We start from the raw sequence: 19,162 nt of genomic DNA on the forward strand, positions 1-19,162 counted from the left end.
CTGGATTGATGGTGGCTCTTTGGTGCTCTTGTTTTGCAGATGTTGCAGAGTTTTCCAATGGAAAGGCTGGTATTGTTGATGAGCTTTTGTTTCCTTCTGTCCAATACGCAACAAGCACCATCGTAAGTATATTTCATTATGAGTTCTTCAATCCTAACAATTCCCTTGAAAGTGAAGGTAGAAAATACTCTCTCTCTCAATAGAAAATCAAAAAAGCCAGTTTCTTGGACCACTGAAAATTTATGTAACCTTAAGTAGGTAAGAAGCAAAAAGCTTAAAACTACCCTTTTAAGGAAGAAATCTTCTCTCAGGAACCAATAATTAAAAATGTGCTACTATAGCATGTTGTTCACTCTCTTTTTGCTGTTTGCTCATCTATTTGTGACATTTACTGGATTTAAAAAATCTTGGGAAAAAAAACCTTCTGTAATTAATTTATACATTGCAGAAAGCAAAGGTTTCATTTCTGGGAGATCTTCAGTATTCTTCTGTATTTATCCTCTATTTCAGTGGAGATTTACTTACAAGCCAGGCCTTGTGTCACCTTTTGCTAGAGCCACAGATTCTAAGTGAATGAAATTAAATATCAGCTTTATTCCCTAATTGTTATACCTCACCTTTCATTTTATATGTTTAAGAAAAACTTTTCTTTTTCAAAAAGTAAAAAAGAGACTTCAGCCAACCCATTCTGATAATAGCAAAATCATTGGCCTTTCATTTTAGAAGTGTCCTGCAGAATAATAATTTTCCAAAAGTACCTGTCTTGAGCTCAGAACTGTTCTTCATCTATGTTCTTTGTCTATGTGACATCATAGGTGAAGAGACAGCACTTGGCTCTTCACACAGTTCTCTGACTTTTGTAAAATCATTTTGTGTAAAGTAGACTTGAAAAAAATGAGCAAGGATAATGATCTACATTTTAAGGGTCATGAAATCAATTACTAAGAAGCACCAGAGGTGGGTTAAGAATGAACGAAAATAATAAAGAGGAAAAAACAATTAATCCCAACCAGTTTAGTCTCCAACTCACCGCTTTTCAGGGATGTGGTCTTACCTTCTGTGATCTCCCATTTCCAACATTTCACAGCGATATTGCAAGGAAGATCAGCTACTTGTAATCCCCTACATACGGTTATACAAGGAATTGATACCTCCTGAGACATTAAAGCATAAGGTAGCACAATGTGGGGGCTAGGACATGAAGATACATAACTTTGTAGTATTAATTGTGTATTTATGAATATGTATTCATTGTTTTCAATGCATGGCCTCATTTTATATAAGAAATTTGAGTTTATAGAACTTTCTCTGACTTACACCAGGTTATAAATAGCACTGGTTGTCCCTGGGACATATTGCAGGTTTTCTTCTCATCTATGTATAGTGATTGATGTTTTATAGGGCTTAAATGGGACAGTTCAGAATTTGCAAATCAGTCAGAGAAAATTATTTTCTTTTAAGCTCTACTCTGACTAAAAAGGGCGATGGATTAGGCGATGTCCACAAGTCCCAAGCTCAGCTATTGTGTGAGAGTCTGTTTTAGCTTTAAAATTCATATTGTTTGGACATTCACTGAACATACTGTACAATCTGTTTTCCTGTTGTTTTAGATTTCTTATTACTGCCCCAAACGTGGTGCATTTGGGCACAGATGAGACGATAACAGTTCAAGTGCACGGGGCACAGAGCCCTGTGCAAGTCACTGCATACTTCAAAGATGAGACGAAAAATCAGCTCCTATCAGACAGGATCTACTTTAACCTTAATCAAAACAATGGCTACCAAGAGATGAAAAAAGTAATGGTGAGTCTGCCATCACAGTGATTTAAATTTTTTTATTTGATGATAAAAAACACATAATCTCTACTTGGACTAGGCTGGAACCGAGACAACACTGATCCCGAGAGACAGGTGACAAAACCAATCCTAGTGACAGCAGCAACCTATTCACCCAACCAGCTAATAAAACAATGCCTAATGTAATCTCAGTGATGATTGTGAATATTATTTTGTGCCCATATGAAAAACTTGTGATTTTGTCACATGGTGATAAGAGAAATTTAATTTAAACACATTTAATTGTTTTATCACTGTTGGGTTTTCCACCCCACCTAAACTATGACTGCATTCATGTCTTTGTTACTACAGGTTATTTTACAATACAGGAGAAACCTTTAAAAATGTGTACTCTCAGACCAAAATCTGTGTTCTTTCTGCAGATTTTTAGGTTGATTAATTCTTTACATCCTATGTTGCATCATTTGTTCTGGTACGATTCTTTGAAGTCTGGCAGGATTTAGTTCAGTAGCACTAGTTTGGGCTATTTGGTTTGGAAAAAATCACACAGCAGTATTTAGTTTAGCTCTGGTTGGTTACTCCCAGAGCTAACATCTGAGCTTTCAAATCAGGTTACTGTCAAGAGTGATGTTTAGAAGCATCACATTAAACTGCATGAAGTAAAGCAGCAATCTCACAACCGAGATTTTAGCATAAATGGGGATTACAGGATACATGGTAAATGGAAATCAATAGGCATGTAGACTGAAGTCTCCCGCCTGGAGTTACGGACATTGGACAGAAGAATGTGTATTTCTTTGGTGGAAAATGGAAGGTATTTCTACTTTAAAAGAAATATTCACCTAGTAAGAAAGATATAACACCCAGTAAGAAAGATGTAAGAGCAGTAAGAAACATATAATTACAAATCTTCTGTTGAATGATGCTAATAAGATTATTTAAGCACTTCAAGTGTTGTGAGGCCTCAGCTATGTGGTCCCAAAGTTACCAGGCTCATCTCTGACTCTGTTTTCCCTTTTTTTCTCTTCAGGTCAGGCCAGGGGCTCTGCAACAGAACCTGTTCAAGAAGAGTAATCTGCCATATGTTCTACTGGTCACTGAGAGCAAGGAGCTTCGTCCAACCACCAAGAGCACCCGCATCCTCCTGTCCTCCAAGAAAGGCTACATTTTTATCCAGACAGACAAGCCCATATACACACCAAGTTCCCAAGGTTAAAGCACAAACTGCTGCTCTTCAGGTGTTGAGTGTGGATGTTACAAGGGCAGGATTAGAAAAGCGATAACGACCCGGTTGTTCCGGCAGCCAGGGTTTTATGCAGGGTCTGCTCTGCACATTGCAGCAACCCCTGTAGAAATACCTTCATAGCCAGAGTCACTTTTAAGGGAGATAGACAAAATCTGCTCCTTTCTGTTCAGAAAGGTTAATGATGACTTTCCTTTGGAAAAAAAAATTAATGAGAAATCTGCCAAAAACCGAACTCCAACTGCTTCTGGTTGTAACACCAGAAATAAGTTACCTTTGCTCCTTAAGACCACTACTGCTTTGTTACTTACCAATTTAATTAATTAACAAAAGAGGGAAGTAAAAAAAGTTTTTGAGTTTGGTTTCAGGCCTCAGCTGCAGAAGGAATACACAAGTGAGTGAAGTTCCCTGAGTAATTTTCAGAATTTGCTTCAAAAAGTTATCTAGTCATGTAAACATGAGAAGGCTATGGAAGAATGCAATTATTTTTTGAAATTTCTCAGACTTCTTTTCACTAAAATAAAGTGTTTTATCTTAAATTCAGTAACTCAGTTTACAGATTGCAATGATTAGTATCTGGAAAGGCCAGAAAGACATTTGTGGACATATTTATTCTTCTGTTAAACAGTCAGATACAGGATCTTCATTCTGGACAATGTTATGAGGCCGACACACGACACGGTTACAGTTGCTGTGCAGGTAAGCATGCAAAAACAGTGCTGATAGCACTTCTTCAGCACAGGAGCTATGCAAAACTTGTACAAAACACCCAAAAGCAGAACTATAACCGGGACTCCTCTCTTGAAATCTGTATTTGCACATAGTGAGTTATCTGTAGTTATTTTTGGCCCACATCAGCAACATGGAGACACGTGAACATTGAACTAGGAAAGTAAGCAAAGCATTTTCTCTTTCTTTTTCCACAGGACTAGGATATGACCTTGAACTTTTGGATGTAAATGTTTGATACCTGGTGCATAATTTCATGTTTGCTTCTTCTGTCTCAACAGAATTCCAAGGGAATGGTGGTTAAAAAGTCAGACCGGAAAATAAACTCAGTGTTTGGTGAACACTTTGATATACCTGACATTGCTGAGTATGTTACTGATCTGCCTTCTGCATCAAAACCCATAGATCAAGATTTTTAATTGCTGAATTTCTTGAATTACCTTTCAAAATTGTCCTTTTTTTCACCGTGGGGCACATATTGAGCCTATGATCAGTATCTTTTACCTTTAAGAACTTCATCTTGGAGAGATGAGTCCAGAATTTGCTGTTAATATGCTGCAATTAGCAACATGTATCCTGGTAAAGAACAATTTAACAAACTGCTTTAACATCTGCTGAAACACACAGCTGCATTCAACAGAGCATTTCTGAAAGGGCTAGTCCGAAAGGGCAAAGTGTCATTAATTATCTCTGATTTCAAATAGTCGGATTTTTACTTAATATTGAGGGTCTTCTGGCATGATAGGTTGATTTTGATATCTTAATGAAGATGAGCTATAGGAAATATTTGATGAGTCCTCTGTTTCTGCAGACTTTTCAAAGGTGGTGGTTTGCAAATGTTGTCTTGCACTTCCTCACACTTACTTTGAGTGTTTCTTAGAACATTTCAAAATATGTTGCTGCCTCCTCCCAGCAAAAAGAAAGTCATTAATTAATTAGTTAGGGATGAGAACAAAACAAGAAAAATATTATAATTCAGTGATAATTTATATGTTGACATCATCAAATATCTGAAGAATTGTAATTAACTATTTTCTGCTGAATCTGCACTTTAGGCCTGGAACTTGGAATATCAAAGCCTGGTTTCATCAACATGAAATGTCTAATGTTTCCACTGAATTTGAAGTTAAAAGATATGGTGAGATATTATAAAATTTACATTATAAATATAAGAAGTTATCACTATATGTTAAAAATATGCTGTGGTGGTTAAATCTGGCTGTAGTTATGCAGTAAGGACAACTTCCATGGTGTTTCAATGCATCATTGCTATCTCTGATGCACAGAAGAAAAACTCTGGGTTTCTGTGAAAGAAACAGCTCTGTTTTTATACAGATTTAGTAACTTTTTAAACACATTTTGTCACAAAACATTGGAAGGGCTCTCCTTCCACAGAGAAAAAAATAAATGAGATGAGCTCCATTTTGCAGTCATTGCAATTCTGGCTAGTTTGCAGTGAAGCCTAGGATGGAATAAAAGAAAAGAAAAGTTGCCCGTTTTGTCTCAGTCAAGGTCAGTCTGGAAATTAATTTGAGTTATTCCTATCCTCAAGGAACCCTTTTTTAAGGAAAATAAGGGCTCTTTGGATAAAGTAAAAATGAAAGAAGTGTAACTATTTGGAGTAAGAAGTGGCTTGACTTATTTACACTGAAATTATATCTTCTTGTAAAATTAATATGGGTTTCATTGTTTTGTTGGGTTTATTTTTCCTTTAAAGACAAAAGAAAACCTTGAGATTGTATGAAAATTTAACAGTTTAACAAAACTGATTTGGCCTTAACTAGTGGAGGTAGCAGAATCGTGGAGATTACTGCCTCCTTTCCAAACACCTGCAAGCAGGAGCAAATCACTCTGATATGCCTGCAGGAGCAAATAGTTTGGCTTTTTAGGAGCAAATTCAGTGTGGCACAGCTGATGCTGAGGAGCTTTTATCCACACTCAACCCATTTTAGAGTGGGTTTAGTTCAGCCTCCTCCTAGTCCAGGGCTCTTCATGGCCATGAGCAGTTAGAGTTTGTCTTCTGCCTTATTTTCATTGTAAATAAATAAATTTTGTATGCTTGAAGATTGCTTCACTATGTGAAGCAATGCAGAATAAGGGAAAATGATCAGGAGTTTTGTTTCAGAAGAGCACTGCTAATTCAAACTAAAGCATCCCCTCAGTGACTGCATTGTCTCAATGTGTGTTGACAAGACAGGAGTTTAAGGTATGTTTGAAACGCACGTGTCATGACCTTTTGTCTTCTTTTTTACATGCAGAACTTCCAAGTTTTGAAGTCAAACTCATCCCACTTCATCCATACTACCACATCTGGAATGACAGCTTTGTGTTTGACATCGAGGCAAAGTAGGTGTGCTCAGAGCCAGGCGGGTTTAGGAGGCAGACATGCAGACATGAGTTTTGTGACTTCCTCCTATTTCTTGTCATTAACAATTACCTAGCTTCTGGCTTGACTTGGATCTGACCAATCTCATATACTCTCTGTTTCCACCACTGATTTGAGACATCAATGCCAGGTGCTACCTGGGTCCAGCCCATGGTGATCAAGCTGGAACAAGATTTTCTGACTATTTCAGTTTGCTAGCAAAGGGGGATACTTAGGATTCTCCTCTGTTTTTCTGAGCAAGGTTCCAGGCAAACTGATCACCTGGTTCTCGTTATACTTTTTGTTTAAACATTTAGAAATGTTCTAAAGGCTCCAGTGTGCTATGTAACATAATTCAAGAAGAGCTCGATTCAAGTTTGGGTATGGAATTCTCTCAAAGCACAGTGAAATCTGTAAGTAACAAACGAGTGCTTGTTTGAGAGTAATGATTTATGCAGAAAGTCTTCCAGGTAGATAAATAATCAGGGGAGTTTCCATGACCATCACTACAGCATCACACGTCCATTGCTGAACAGCAGTGCACTGGTCTGGGTGTGCCATGGCTACAGAACCCTCAGACTGGCCAGAGCATGGGGCAGAGCTAAATGGAAAATGAATAACCCTGGTCCCAAATACCAAATTAGAATGGTGTTAAACATAGAGAAACTTAGGAAGGCAGACAATGAAAATGTAATCCTTAAAATATTTTTAATAAAAATAATTTTTTGCCTGTTGAATTTTCAAGTCTCATAAGAGTAGAAATGCTAAGAAACTGTCTGTTATGAGAATGACTAAATTAGAATTTGATACCTTTGGGGTTTTCTCTTTTTCTAAAGAGGAATAAACATTATGGAATGAGAACAGGCAGGTGGAAGCAGCTGGCCTTTCACAATTGGGAGAAATCTATTCAGTTTCAAAGGAGTGAAGACTTTTGGACTTCTGCCTGCTGTTCTTGACTGTGCTGGTTCCCCAGGACACCTTGAGAAAGCAGACAGAACCTGTATCCACCTCCTTGTGCTTGCCTGAACTCAACTCTTCTTACCTCCTCTTGATCACCTTCAATTCTTTATTTTGTTCTATTGAATGATTACTAGTTTTAATCATGATCACTTGATATTGTGATACGAAGTGATTTTTAATCACTGGCTTTAGGAGTTTAATCCTTTCTGAATTTTTCTCTGTGCTATTGCAGAACTCTATTTTGAGTTTATGAACTTCATATATATTTGATTCCTCATTAATGTCATAATTATTTAAGAAGAAAAATTGACATTCAACAACTGGATACCATTCCTTTCCTTACTGGAAAATGTCCTAGTGGTGTTACACAGGACTGCATGACTTTCATCAAAATCAGTGTATTGAATTCCTGATAATTGAACTTATTTCTCTGAACTGGCCATGCATGTAATGAAGTTACTTGGTGTAATTGACTATTGTTTCCTATTTATTACATCTGGCATTTAATGCAGTTTTCATAAGAGCTGCCTCTCTGTTGGCTTTATTGGTATAGATCAGTGCTGCTGATCAGGTCAGTTGGAAAGAGGCTTATTTAAACAAAAGTAAGCCAGTACAGGACTGAGGTGAAACAGGATTTCCACAAGCAAAAGAGAGCACCACGGCTGTGACGGGTCTCACGTGGCACATTGCTCACTGTGCTGCTGGAAGATGCCATCTGCCAGGGCTTTCTTGAGTACAGAGCCAGGTGCAACAACATGCCCTGTCCTCCCTCCCCATGACCTTTATAAAATGTTCAGGGGTGTCCTGGCCAGATGCTGATCTGGCAAATATTTATCTTACAAGAGGACCTTTATGCCATACTGCCTAAATCTGCAGGAGCGATGTGAGACAGAGGATGGGCACTTTACCCAATGCAGGGTTTAGAATATAAGCAGATAGGCTTTTCCTGCTTCAGAGGTACCAAATATTTCATATCAGTGCCTCAAATAATTGTCTGATCCCTTATTTGTTATGCTCTGCTCAAGTGGTGTCTCATACAAAAGAATCAGTTGTTCTTCCAAGCTAAATGGGCTGAGTTGTGTAAGACCACTCTGAGCAACTGAAGTTCTTGTTACCTTGTTTAAAAAAAAAAGAAAAAAATTGACTCTGGTTCAAATTTTGTCATCTCCCCATGTGATTTTGCCAATGTGATTTACTCTCTATATATCTTGGTATTTGAAATCACCACTAGATACAAAGTAAAGGTTTTCACGTTTGAGTTAGGAGAGAGTGGGACTAAATTTTGTTTTCCAGCTATTAGTTACAAATGGCATGCCTACAAATATTCCAATATTTTTTCAGCATAAAATGTCTCACCCTTGTTTTTTTATTAAGATAATGATCCCTGTCCTCACTTTTCTTCCTTCTAAAGACACTCTTATGGGAAAGAGATTCAAGGTGCTGCATATGTGCGATTTGGCATAATTGATGAAAATGAGAACAAAATATTTATTCCAGGCCTGGAGCAACAGCTATCAGTAAGTATTCCATGGAACTACTCTGATTTATCCTACCTGAGTTGAAAATTGTCAGAATTTCTGGAAACTTTGAAGTTCACAATACTTTAGTCCTGATATAAGCAAAACTTTTTAATTTCTAATGGCAACAAACCAACATGGGTTGTCTCCCTCTTTTTTTTTCTTCCCCACTTTTGTTTTAGATCCAAAATGGCAAAGGAAGAGTTACTTTAAATACACCACTTCTGGAAGAGAAATTGAGAAAGAGCATTTCTACTCTAGAAGGGTTTCATTTATATGTTGCTGTTACCACTGTAGAAACTGCAAGTGAGTACATTATGGCTTAGCTAATGCAGTCTGTAAGATAGATTCACATTGATCTTTCTCTGGTGTAATCTGTTATGTGGAGAATCTGGATCCATCTTTGCTGCAAAGCTTGCTCATGCTGTAGGGAATTAACTAGAAGAATCTCACATGGAAAGCAGCTGCTCAAGCTCCAAGTTGCAGGAGATGATGTTAGATAACATTAACTCTCATCATAGTTGAAAATGAAAACAAAATATTTCAGAAAATTAGATGTCCATAGCTAATGCCCCCATAGCAACACATACTGTCTGCTATTAACAGGTGGTGAGATGAGGGAAGAGGAACTCAGCAGTGTGAAGTTTGTGAGATCTCCTTATGCTGTTGATCTGTCTAACACCAAAAAGTATTTTGTGCCTGGAGCCCCCTTCTCTGTTGTGGTATGTAGTGTTCTCACTGTCTGACTCCACAGCAATGAATTTACATCTGTCCTCTTTCCCTGTCTGATCCACTGGGAGCTCTGTAGGACAGAGGACTTCTAGAATAGGTCCAACTCAGAGCTACTCTTCGTGTGTCTGGTTTGTCTCATTTCTGTATATTCAGAGCCTGAACAGCCAGAAAATGCTGGTTTTCGTTTCTAGAAGTCAACGTGCACTGTCGCATTACAGGGTTTTACAAAACATAACAATCTCTTCCTCCCTTCCATATCAAAAGAATATTGTAACAAATTAATCCCACATCAAATTAAAATTCTGAAAAGCAAAACAGGATATTGCCTTTCTGAAAAAATGTGTCTATGTGGCTTGAAACTTCATGCCTTCATTTTTCTACAGTTTTCTACGAAGAGTAAAGTCAGAAATTTGCCTTACAATAATTAATGACAAATATCTCTGCTTAGACCAAATAAATGCTAAGTGAAAATCTGAGACATTTTGCAAACTGCACTCACAAATTTTTACCTTAACTGAAGTCCAGACTGAGTCAATTGCTATCCCCTTTTCTCAAAGGTCAAATTTTTGAATGCTGGTGTATACAATTTTATATTTTTTCTCAGTTTATAAAAAATTATAATTATAAATTGTATTTGCTTCTTGTTTGTGGGCATTTTCTAAATACAGGATTTCCTTTAAATAACAGTGTTTGTTTTTTTTTCCCAAAAGGCATCTGCCACTTTAGTTGATGGTGCTCCTGCTGCCTTCCTGTTTATCACTGCCACTGTTACTTTGCCTGGAAAACCCCCTGTGAAGAAGACTGCCCTCTGTAATAGAGAGGGTCTGGTCTCCATTGCATTCGACATCCCCAGAGATGCTCAAGTGCTTGAAATAAAGGTAAAGGGAATGCAAACATCCATCTTTAAAAGTATCCCACTGAGAATTGCTCATAGACAGTTATAAAGGACTGTGAGGATGATCAGTTTTCATCAAATGAGCACAGAGGGTGGAACATGATTTCTTACACCACCTGCAGATCCTTGCCCAGACAGTGTAAATATGTTAGAGAGAGAGCAGAGGCCTGAGGGATGTCTCAAGTGAAGGACACTTGTACACCAGAGCCTCAGGAGTACATATATTGGTTATAGTGGTGCATCTTTGTATTTTGGATGTGCATTTGCCTGGCGTGAAGACAGGAATGGGACTGCAAGGAATATCACCAGACAAAGTGATAGAAGATTATGAGAAGAAAGTGAAAGAAAAGGTCCTGAGCGATTCAGAGAGTCATTCATCAGCCCTCTCAGAGGGTTCAATTATGTGCACAATATAAAATGGGAAAAAGCTTGTCTGAGAACAAAATCACTTTGTGATTTTTGACCCATTGATTCTCATTTAGAATCAAGGGTGCAAAGTACCAAATGCATACATAGAAAGAGGCAAAACTGGATGAGAGAATAATGTAATTAAAATCCTGGAGTTTGGTGCCACTTTCTGCTAATGAGATCTCAGCAATTATTCCTCTCACTTCACAGCATTTTCCAAATAACCTGGCACAATACAAATTGTGCACAATATACACTGTCTCCTGTGGGACATTTTACTCACTCTGTCCTTTCCTCCCCTGACAGGTAAAGGCTGAAGAGGGTAAAGAAAGATTAGAATCACCTGAAGCCAGTATCAGAGCTGAAAGATACCAGTCTGCTTCCTCAAACTACCTCAGCATCAGCATCCCAAACACTGTTGTGGCACCTGGAGATACCTTACCCATCACCTTTAACAGCATTCATCAGTCTGGCAGTGGAAACATTGGCTATTTCTATTATATGGTAAACAGAATAGTATCATATCAGTAATTTCTTTTGGAGATTATTCAGCCTGGAACATTTACCTAGTTGTTGACACAAGGGAAAACCAAGGAGGCCCAGCAAAGGGCAAGCAGGATGATTGATGTTCTAACACACCTGACCCACCAAGACAGGCTGAGGGAGCTGGGCTTGTTCAGTTTGCTGAAGAGCCCAAGAGTGAGTAAATAGCAACCTAAAACTAATTGAAGAGGAATTAAGTGGAGACAAGGTGTCCTAGTGGTGCCACACAATATAACAAGGGACTGAGGTTAAAAATTATGGCTTGGAAGATTCATTTTGGAAAAATCTATTCACTAGTGATGAGTGCAGTATTGGAAGAAGTTCTCCAGAGAGTTGAGGGATTTTCCAGCTTTAGAAAAATTCAACACTCAACAAGAGAGAACCTCACCAGTCTCACCTAGTCTTGCCCTGGTGCTGTCTCATCTTAGAGCAAGCAGCTGGACTAGAGATCTTCATTGGTCCTTTCCAGAAATTGTTTTTATGATTCTGCTATTTTCTTATACATTTGCACTTATTTTGGGAGCATGTAAAATGCGTTGTATTATTTTGCTGAATGAGATAAATGTGTTTGTGGGTACATTCCAGGAGTGAATCTGTTGAATATGAAATGTGTTTAATCCCCTTCTCCCTCTATTTGTCCTAATTTCCCTTGGAAGCCTAAATCTCACAGGATGATAAGTGCCAAGATACCTGTTCCCATTTATTTTTAGTAGACCTCTGATATATTGGAATAATTGTATCCCAGGAGTTAAGTTTGGAGTTGAGGGTTTGTTTTCAATGGATGACTTATCACAGGGCTGGAATTGGTGCTGCCAGGCTTTGGGAAGGTGTAGTGCTGGGCAGGCAGGACCTGTGGGAGGGATGGTCGCAGACACTGCTGGAGCTCAGCAGTGAGGGTCTCTCCCAAACTTTGGTCATCTTAACAAAGGCAGTGAGGATATCAGGCCAGGCTGGGGCATGCCTTTGTTTCTTCCTGAAACCCATTCACTGTGTGTTTAGGGAAGCTTCACATCTTTTGTTCAGGGAAGAGCACTCTCAGTCCTGCCACTGTGACACCCATGAATATAGTTAACATAAGGTAGGAAGGAAGGAGTTAAATAGTGAAAGATGGGCTGAAACCAGTTGAAGACCAATCTGTGGTACTTTATCTTGAAACCTCCTGTTCCAGCTCTTTCACACCATCTGAAAGATTCAGTACTGATTACAGATTAAATAATGCTAATATCTTCCTGGGCATGATGACCAAACACTGTAGAAGCCAAAATTTAGACAATTATTTGGGCACCCCTTCTCAAGCTGTAAGGATGAGTGGAGGGTGGCAGATTTGTGTTCAAATCAGGACCACAAGACTGGTGTAGCAGAGATTCACCATCACAGTGTGCAGGCTACTAGTATACAGCTTGGCAATCAAAACTGTTAATGCCATTAGAAAAGAATACATTTTAAACAGAAACTGCCTCAGGGAAAAGAAAAAAAGAAAGTAAAATTATGCAACATAATGCCCTTTCTGGGCCATCATCACAGTATTTGATTTCTCTTTGTTTCTGCCTTGCAGGCTGTGGCAAAGGGACAAGTTGAGCTTCTGGGAAGGGTCCCATCCTCCAACAAAGTAATAAACCTTAAAGTCACCGAGAAGATGGTGCCTGCCTTTCGGTTTTTAGCCTACTACTTCATTGGGAGCGAGGGCCAGCAAGAGATCATTGCTGATTCTGCGTGGGTGGATGTCATGGATGTCTGCGAAGGAAAGGTGCTTCCAAAGCTCCTGGCTTGTTGTTGCTTTCCAATTTTTTTTTTTAATGGGGTACTGGCAGAGCAAGTGCAGGACTGTGATTATAAAGTGAAAGATGTGTCATTTGTATTGAAAAGGAGTTATCAGGAGTCATGTCAAAAGGTATAGCTTGGAAAGGGTCCCAGGTTGTGCCTCAAAGAGATGAAAAATACAGTTTTGTTCAGAAAAAATCACCCCTTGTGAGTGTCTATATTTTAGAAATCCACAAGAAAAGACAGAATTGTTGAGGGGAAAAATTCTGTATAACTTTGTCTTTTTGTAGTGATGTGTACCACATGAAAAAGGTAAAGCCATTTATTGGGGAAAAATATGAATTTGAAGTAATATTTAAAGTTTTTAAATTTATATTAATAGTAATTTTCTGAGCTTGGGTAGCACTTCAGAAGCAGTTTAAAAAGTTTATATTAGAAAATGAAATGTGGATAAAATGGGGGCCCTCTAAGCCATTCTTTTACCTTCTTCCTCCTTTTCTTCCCCCTCATTTTGGAAACATAAGGTAAAATGAAAAAAAAAACCAAGACACTGGAATTTCTCCCAATAGCATGAAACACAATTGCTGAAAATTGTCAGCTCTCTAAAATTATTTTTTCGGCTGAAAATGTTTATTTTTGGGAAAATGATAGTCCATTGGGGGAAAAAAATTTCAAGAAAAAATCATCCATCTCCAAGAGACAAACCAATCCTTTATTTATACAAGAACAAAATTCAGTAATGTTCTCAGGAATTCCTAGTAATAATTCCGTATTATTTCAAAATCACCATGACTAGTTCCTCTCAAACCACAAAAGTGTGAACATCAGAACAAGATCTGTGTTTACTCAATCATGCTAAAACATCCAAGTGTGTGATAGAAAGCAGGCAATATTATTAGAGACTGGTTTAAGTTGGTTACCTTTGTACATTAATTATTTTTTTGCTGCCTTTCGTGGTAATTTTGTTTCTACTGGAAAATAACAAAATTATGTTGAAAGCCCCAGTTCCACAAACCCCTAACCTAAATTTTTAATTTCCCTTGGTGCTTAAATGTTACTGAAAATCAGCATCCAGTATGCTGCAAGACACATCTTTCAGTTCCTCACGATTTCCCTCAGTGTGAAATGTCTGCGCCTAGTGTTCCAAAACCAGGATCACAGGCAGAAACTCCATAAAACAGGAACATCTCCTGACTGCTGACAGCCACAGCTGACAGTATCCCTGGCCCAAAGAACCTTCACTTCTTATTAACAAATATGACATTTTTGTTTCCATCTTTTCTATTTAGATTAAAGTGAGAACAGAACAAGACACATATGAACCAACAGACCACGTCAATTTACAGATTGAAATGGACCATGCGGGAAAAGTTGCCTTAGCTGTGGTTGATAAGGCAGTGTTTATTCTGAATAAGAAAAATAAGCTTACAGCCAAAAAAGTAAGATATTTGTAAGAAGAAAATATCACAGCTACTAGTCAAGCAAATTTTTCCATGATTAATGAGAGGATCAAAATGCAATTAAAGTCTATTAATTGCTTAGACAACACCTTGCTAAACTTGCAAATGTTTTTTCTTTAGCAATTTAGGATCTATTTCAGATGAATGGCATTTTTGGAAGGGTGGTGTATTTAAGATGGGAATTTCCATCCTGTGGCAGACAAGTTTGTAAAGTTAAAAAAGCTTGGCTTGAAAGCACTCCCTAACTAAAACACCCTCAGCTTTAATCTGCTTCCAAATGCAGCTTGCATCACCAGTTTGTCTTGCTTCTGCAAATCAAAGGTTACAAGATTTCTTTATGATATATGTATAAACCCTTTACAAGCATGTGCAGTCCATCTGTACCATTTTATTTGGCAGGTATTTAATGCTATGAATTCGTATGATCTTGGATGTTCTGCGGGTGGTGGTGCAAATAGCATTCAAGTTTTTACTGATGTTGGTCTGGCTTTTATATCAAACAGGATTCAATCCAGCATTAGGGAAGGTAAGTGCCACCTGCCCTTTAAAAATTTGTGTGAGACCACTATAGAATTGAGGAAGCTGATTGCTTGATAATCAGAAACATTTGTACTATTTTTACTAAAAATCTATTTTGCCTTTGGATTTTTCTTCTTCTGCTGTTCCACCAGATGCTGGGTGCTCAGACATCCCAGATGGTGGGTGCTGGTTCTTTGGTGATCACCTCAGCTGGGGCAAGCAGCAGTTGGCTGGGGGTGGAAGATTTGTGGGAGCCTCCCTCAAATTGTGGGTCTTCTGTCAATGAGATGGGTCCTAAGACAAACCTGCACGAAGGATGTGAGTGATCAGGCTGTTCCTGTGACCAAGCACTTCTGTTTTGCCTTCCCAGGATATAAGTGCCTCCAGGGCACCAGAAGGCAGAAGAGATCTTTGGATTTTCAGAAAAAAATGTCAGGAATTGGTATGTCTGCTCCTCTGGGTGGCCTGAATATCTTAGCAGGGGGAGGCAAAGGGTTGTGTCTCGGATCTAGGGGCAAAGAAGTGATGGCATAGTGAAGGATGCCAAGACATTTTCTGTCCCAGTTCTGGCATTACATGACATAACTTAGCCCAAGTGAATGTACTATACTGTGTGGACCTGATGCATTATTCAGAAAAAGAGCTGGAAAACCAAAACCAAATAATGTCTGTAAATGGAAAGTAGTTCACCAATTTATAATCCCAAATGCAAAGTACTTCTACTAGAAAACATGTCATTCACCAGTCACAAAATTATTTGTATGGTCAGGAGATGTTTTACAAATCCTGTCTTTTTTTTTTTTTTTTTGACATTCTGCTTTGAAGCTGTGCCAGTTTTGGTACTTTGTGCTTCAATTAAGAGAAGAGTTACTATAGCATTTAAAAGGTATAAAACATCAGCTCGTGCCATTTTTTTTCCTCATTTTCTTGCCAGAAGGCATGAAGGCTTGGAGTTGGATTCTTCCTGACTTTTGAAATCAGACTCTTTATTCAAGAAAGAGAACACTGATATTTCTGTTTCTGTTAAGAATTCCTGCCTGCAAAGAGGATTCAACTTTTAATTCATTCTGACAGTGAAGAAAGGGCTCCTGTGTTTGTGGGCTGTTTTTAGGATGAACTGTTGTCAAGGTCCCAGGCTGAAGCTTGGCTGTTGCAATAGAAACTAATGTTAATGACAAAGAATGACAGGAATGAGCACAATGAACACCTTCACACTGATTTCTACTTACGCAGCACTAATTCTGGCCTTTAATTCTATTGCAGCCAGCAGATACCAAAACACTGCTCTACTAAAATGCTGCCAAGATGGAATGAAATTGAATCCCATGAGGTTATCTTGTGCAAAAAGGCTGGCAAAGGTGTCTGGCTCCCAGGAATGCAAGAATGCCTTCCAGGACTGCTGTGAGAAAGCCACAGCCCTCAGGAGGCAGGCGAGGCAGAGGAACAGAGTGGGCTTGGCACGACGTAAAGAGCAGTGGCATACAGCTCTGCCACTTTTACCCTTCTTGTGGGGGCTGGGGAGGGTCAAGGGGCATTTCAGTGCTGTGGGGCTGGGGAGGAAATTTTGACACCATTTTTCAGAGAGCTCCAGGGCAGTGCAGCAGCCATGCAGCTCTGCATCTTCATACCTGTGTGCTGGGGAGGTGGGAGAGGGATGGGATAACTTCTTGGGGTGAGAAAAGGCAGGAATCCCTTTAGCCACTGCTGGCCCCTCCAGTCTTATGGAGGAGCTGGTGGCCCCTGCCCACACTCCAGAGAGGCCACAGACAGCAGAGCAGGTGAGGGGGTGTTTGTCTGTGTTCAGAGCTCTAAGTGTCTCAGATTTAAACTCTTTTTAGTGATACTACTATTATAACACCTGAGTACCTCCAAAATGATGTCATGAGAAAGGTCCACTTTAGCCAGAATAATTTGGGCTCTTTCTTCCTTTCTTCTCCCTAAAGTCTATCTCTAACCACACATTGTGTCACCTCATGTTACCAAAAAAAAAAAAAAAAATTTGCATCTGAAATGATCCTGTTCTGAGTGTAATTTCTGCTGCCATTTCTGGCAGATTTCCCCTTTCATCCTCTGTCTGTCATAGGTATGGGACAGTGGGAACATCTTTGCTAGCCTTGCTACCAAGGACTGAATATTCATTTGGCAGCATATAGTTATTGAAGTTGGGAAGAGGAACTACCTCTTTGTTCAGTGACAAACTATGGTCATTACTTCTCTTTTTTCAACATTTTTCTTTAATGTGCAAGATGAAACACAGGTGAAATCTTTTCATTCAGAGCATTTTTTGTTCTCTTACAAGTTGACTCTCTGCAAAACAGCGTAAGGGCAGCAGCCAGACTTCCAAAAAGAAACCTCACTCCTGTTTTGCAGAATACAATGAACATGAAGAATTGTTTGATGAAACCTCTGTCAGCTTGCGCAGCTATTTTCCTGAGAGCTGGTGGTGGAGTTTGGAAGAAGTAGAAAGCCCTGGAAAACACAGGTACTGTGCTGCCTGACTAGGCAAATTTGTTTAAATTTGTACTGTCAACTGTATATAAATATCATCTTTCTGTACTATTTGATGCAAAGGACTTCAGAATATTTGCAAGTACTTTGTCTCCACAACTGAGGGAATAAGTTTTTCCCTTACAATACTCAAACTTCATCAAATGACAATGTTTATATTTTATACATGCCTTCTAAAACATTTTATTTTGTCTTTTTAGTGTAAAAAATTTTGTTCCTGACTCTATAACTACCTGGGAAGTTCAGGCAATAAGTATATCTCCTGAAAAAGGTATAAGTATTGGAGGGTTTTTTATTTATTTGTTTCTTTGTATGGATAAATAAATATAAATAGAGATAAATAGATATATAGATAAAGAGAGATATTAAAAGAGACATAAGTTAAGTTGACAGAATAAAACAGTCTGTACTGAAAAAACAAAATATTTTGATCATATATTTTCTTCTCTGTTTTATGCCATGTTAAAGCCCAACTACATGTTAAATTATAGATTTATATTTATAAAAGCAACATGAAGTAGGATCTCAAGAATTATGGCTTATACAATCAAAACTGTCTTTTGTTCTTTCCAGTCTATAAACCTCCTCATTTTAGCTTCCACATGGCCAGGAAGCCACAAGAAAGGTAGCAGTAGTAATACCACTTTTCTTTGAATAATTCTGGGACCAGATTCTGGCCATCTCAAAGCATGAATGTCTGTGGCCTCTAAGGCAGAAAAGAGCACCAGGGAACCAGCAAGGGACCAGCCAAGGGCTGGACACCAGAGAGCCCTGCTGCCTCTGGGAGTTCCTAGGAGCTGAGGAGGACCACACAGGATGGACAAAGGGTCTATCTTGTACTGTCCACACAGGATGGACAAAGGGTCTATCTTGTACTGTCCACACAGGATGGACAAAGGGTCTATCTTGTACTGTCCACACAGGATGGACAAAGGGTCTATCTTGTACTGTCCACACAGGATGGACAAAGGGTCTGTCTTGTACTGCCCAATCCCCTTTGGAAGGGGAGGATGATCCAGGGGTGCAGTGATGGCCACGGAGTTTATTTTCAGAAAGCAAGGAAAGGTCATTGTGTTTTAAACAAGAAAAAGAAAGAAAAAGAAAACTGGGCTACACATCACTCACAAAGTATACAAACACTTCTGCCAAGTTTTACCTCTCAAAAACCACAGCAGTGACTCTGTGGGGCAAACTAGACACAGGTCTCTAGTGCAGATGAGTTTAAATGAGTTCTGACTATGCCTGTTTTCCTCTCCTGCTCATGACCTCAGCGGAGCCCAGGCACTGAGTTTTGATTAGACATTTGACTTTCTATCAGCTGATGTTAAGTGTGTATTTTTCTCACCCCAGGGTTCTGTGTAGCTGACCCCCACACCTTTGCAGTTTTCAAAGACTTTTTTGTGTCCCTGAGATTACCCTACTCCGTCAGACGACACGAGCAACTGGAAATAAAAGCTGTGGTTTACAACTACCTGCCCAACGATCTCCAGGTAACGTTATCAACAGCTGCTGTACCCTGCATGTCTTGCTAGCTACATCTATAGTTTTGTAATAATTTAATGTGAATGACCTGGCCACCCTGACAGCCCAGACATAATGCTCCTATCTTTCCCAAGGACAGGATCCAGTTCTACTTGGTAATCAAACTTACCCTACAAAGCAGATTTTACTCACCATGTTTCATAGCCATATACTTTGTCATTGGGTACTTCTTCTCCATCATTG

At 38.9% G+C, this 19,162-nt stretch overlaps 1 protein-coding gene across 1 annotated transcript in view; it reads left to right on the top strand.

The window, feature by feature from the left end:
* The window catches only part of LOC134547874 (complement C4-like), a 40,650-nt gene continuing 21,488 nt past the window's right edge, over positions 1 to 19,162 (top strand). Inside the window, exons 1-20 of the mRNA XM_063391982.1 lie at positions 1 to 122; positions 1,611 to 1,803; positions 2,828 to 3,008; positions 3,669 to 3,739; positions 4,051 to 4,136; positions 4,825 to 4,907; positions 6,028 to 6,115; positions 8,506 to 8,611; positions 8,794 to 8,917; positions 9,218 to 9,333; positions 10,054 to 10,221; positions 10,953 to 11,150; positions 12,745 to 12,936; positions 14,240 to 14,389; positions 14,810 to 14,936; positions 15,300 to 15,371; positions 16,193 to 16,393; positions 17,300 to 17,411; positions 17,638 to 17,708; positions 18,788 to 18,927. Of these exons, the coding sequence (XP_063248052.1) occupies positions 40 to 122; positions 1,611 to 1,803; positions 2,828 to 3,008; positions 3,669 to 3,739; positions 4,051 to 4,136; positions 4,825 to 4,907; positions 6,028 to 6,115; positions 8,506 to 8,611; positions 8,794 to 8,917; positions 9,218 to 9,333; positions 10,054 to 10,221; positions 10,953 to 11,150; positions 12,745 to 12,936; positions 14,240 to 14,389; positions 14,810 to 14,936; positions 15,300 to 15,371; positions 16,193 to 16,393; positions 17,300 to 17,411; positions 17,638 to 17,708; positions 18,788 to 18,927 (2,562 nt within the window). The 5' untranslated portion in view covers positions 1 to 39. The remainder of the gene's footprint in view (positions 123 to 1,610; positions 1,804 to 2,827; positions 3,009 to 3,668; positions 3,740 to 4,050; positions 4,137 to 4,824; positions 4,908 to 6,027; positions 6,116 to 8,505; positions 8,612 to 8,793; positions 8,918 to 9,217; positions 9,334 to 10,053; positions 10,222 to 10,952; positions 11,151 to 12,744; positions 12,937 to 14,239; positions 14,390 to 14,809; positions 14,937 to 15,299; positions 15,372 to 16,192; positions 16,394 to 17,299; positions 17,412 to 17,637; positions 17,709 to 18,787; positions 18,928 to 19,162) is intronic.

Source organism: Prinia subflava, chromosome 3 (assembly GCF_021018805.1).
Source record: "Prinia subflava isolate CZ2003 ecotype Zambia chromosome 3, Cam_Psub_1.2, whole genome shotgun sequence".
Taxonomy (NCBI): Eukaryota; Metazoa; Chordata; class Aves; order Passeriformes; family Cisticolidae; genus Prinia; species Prinia subflava.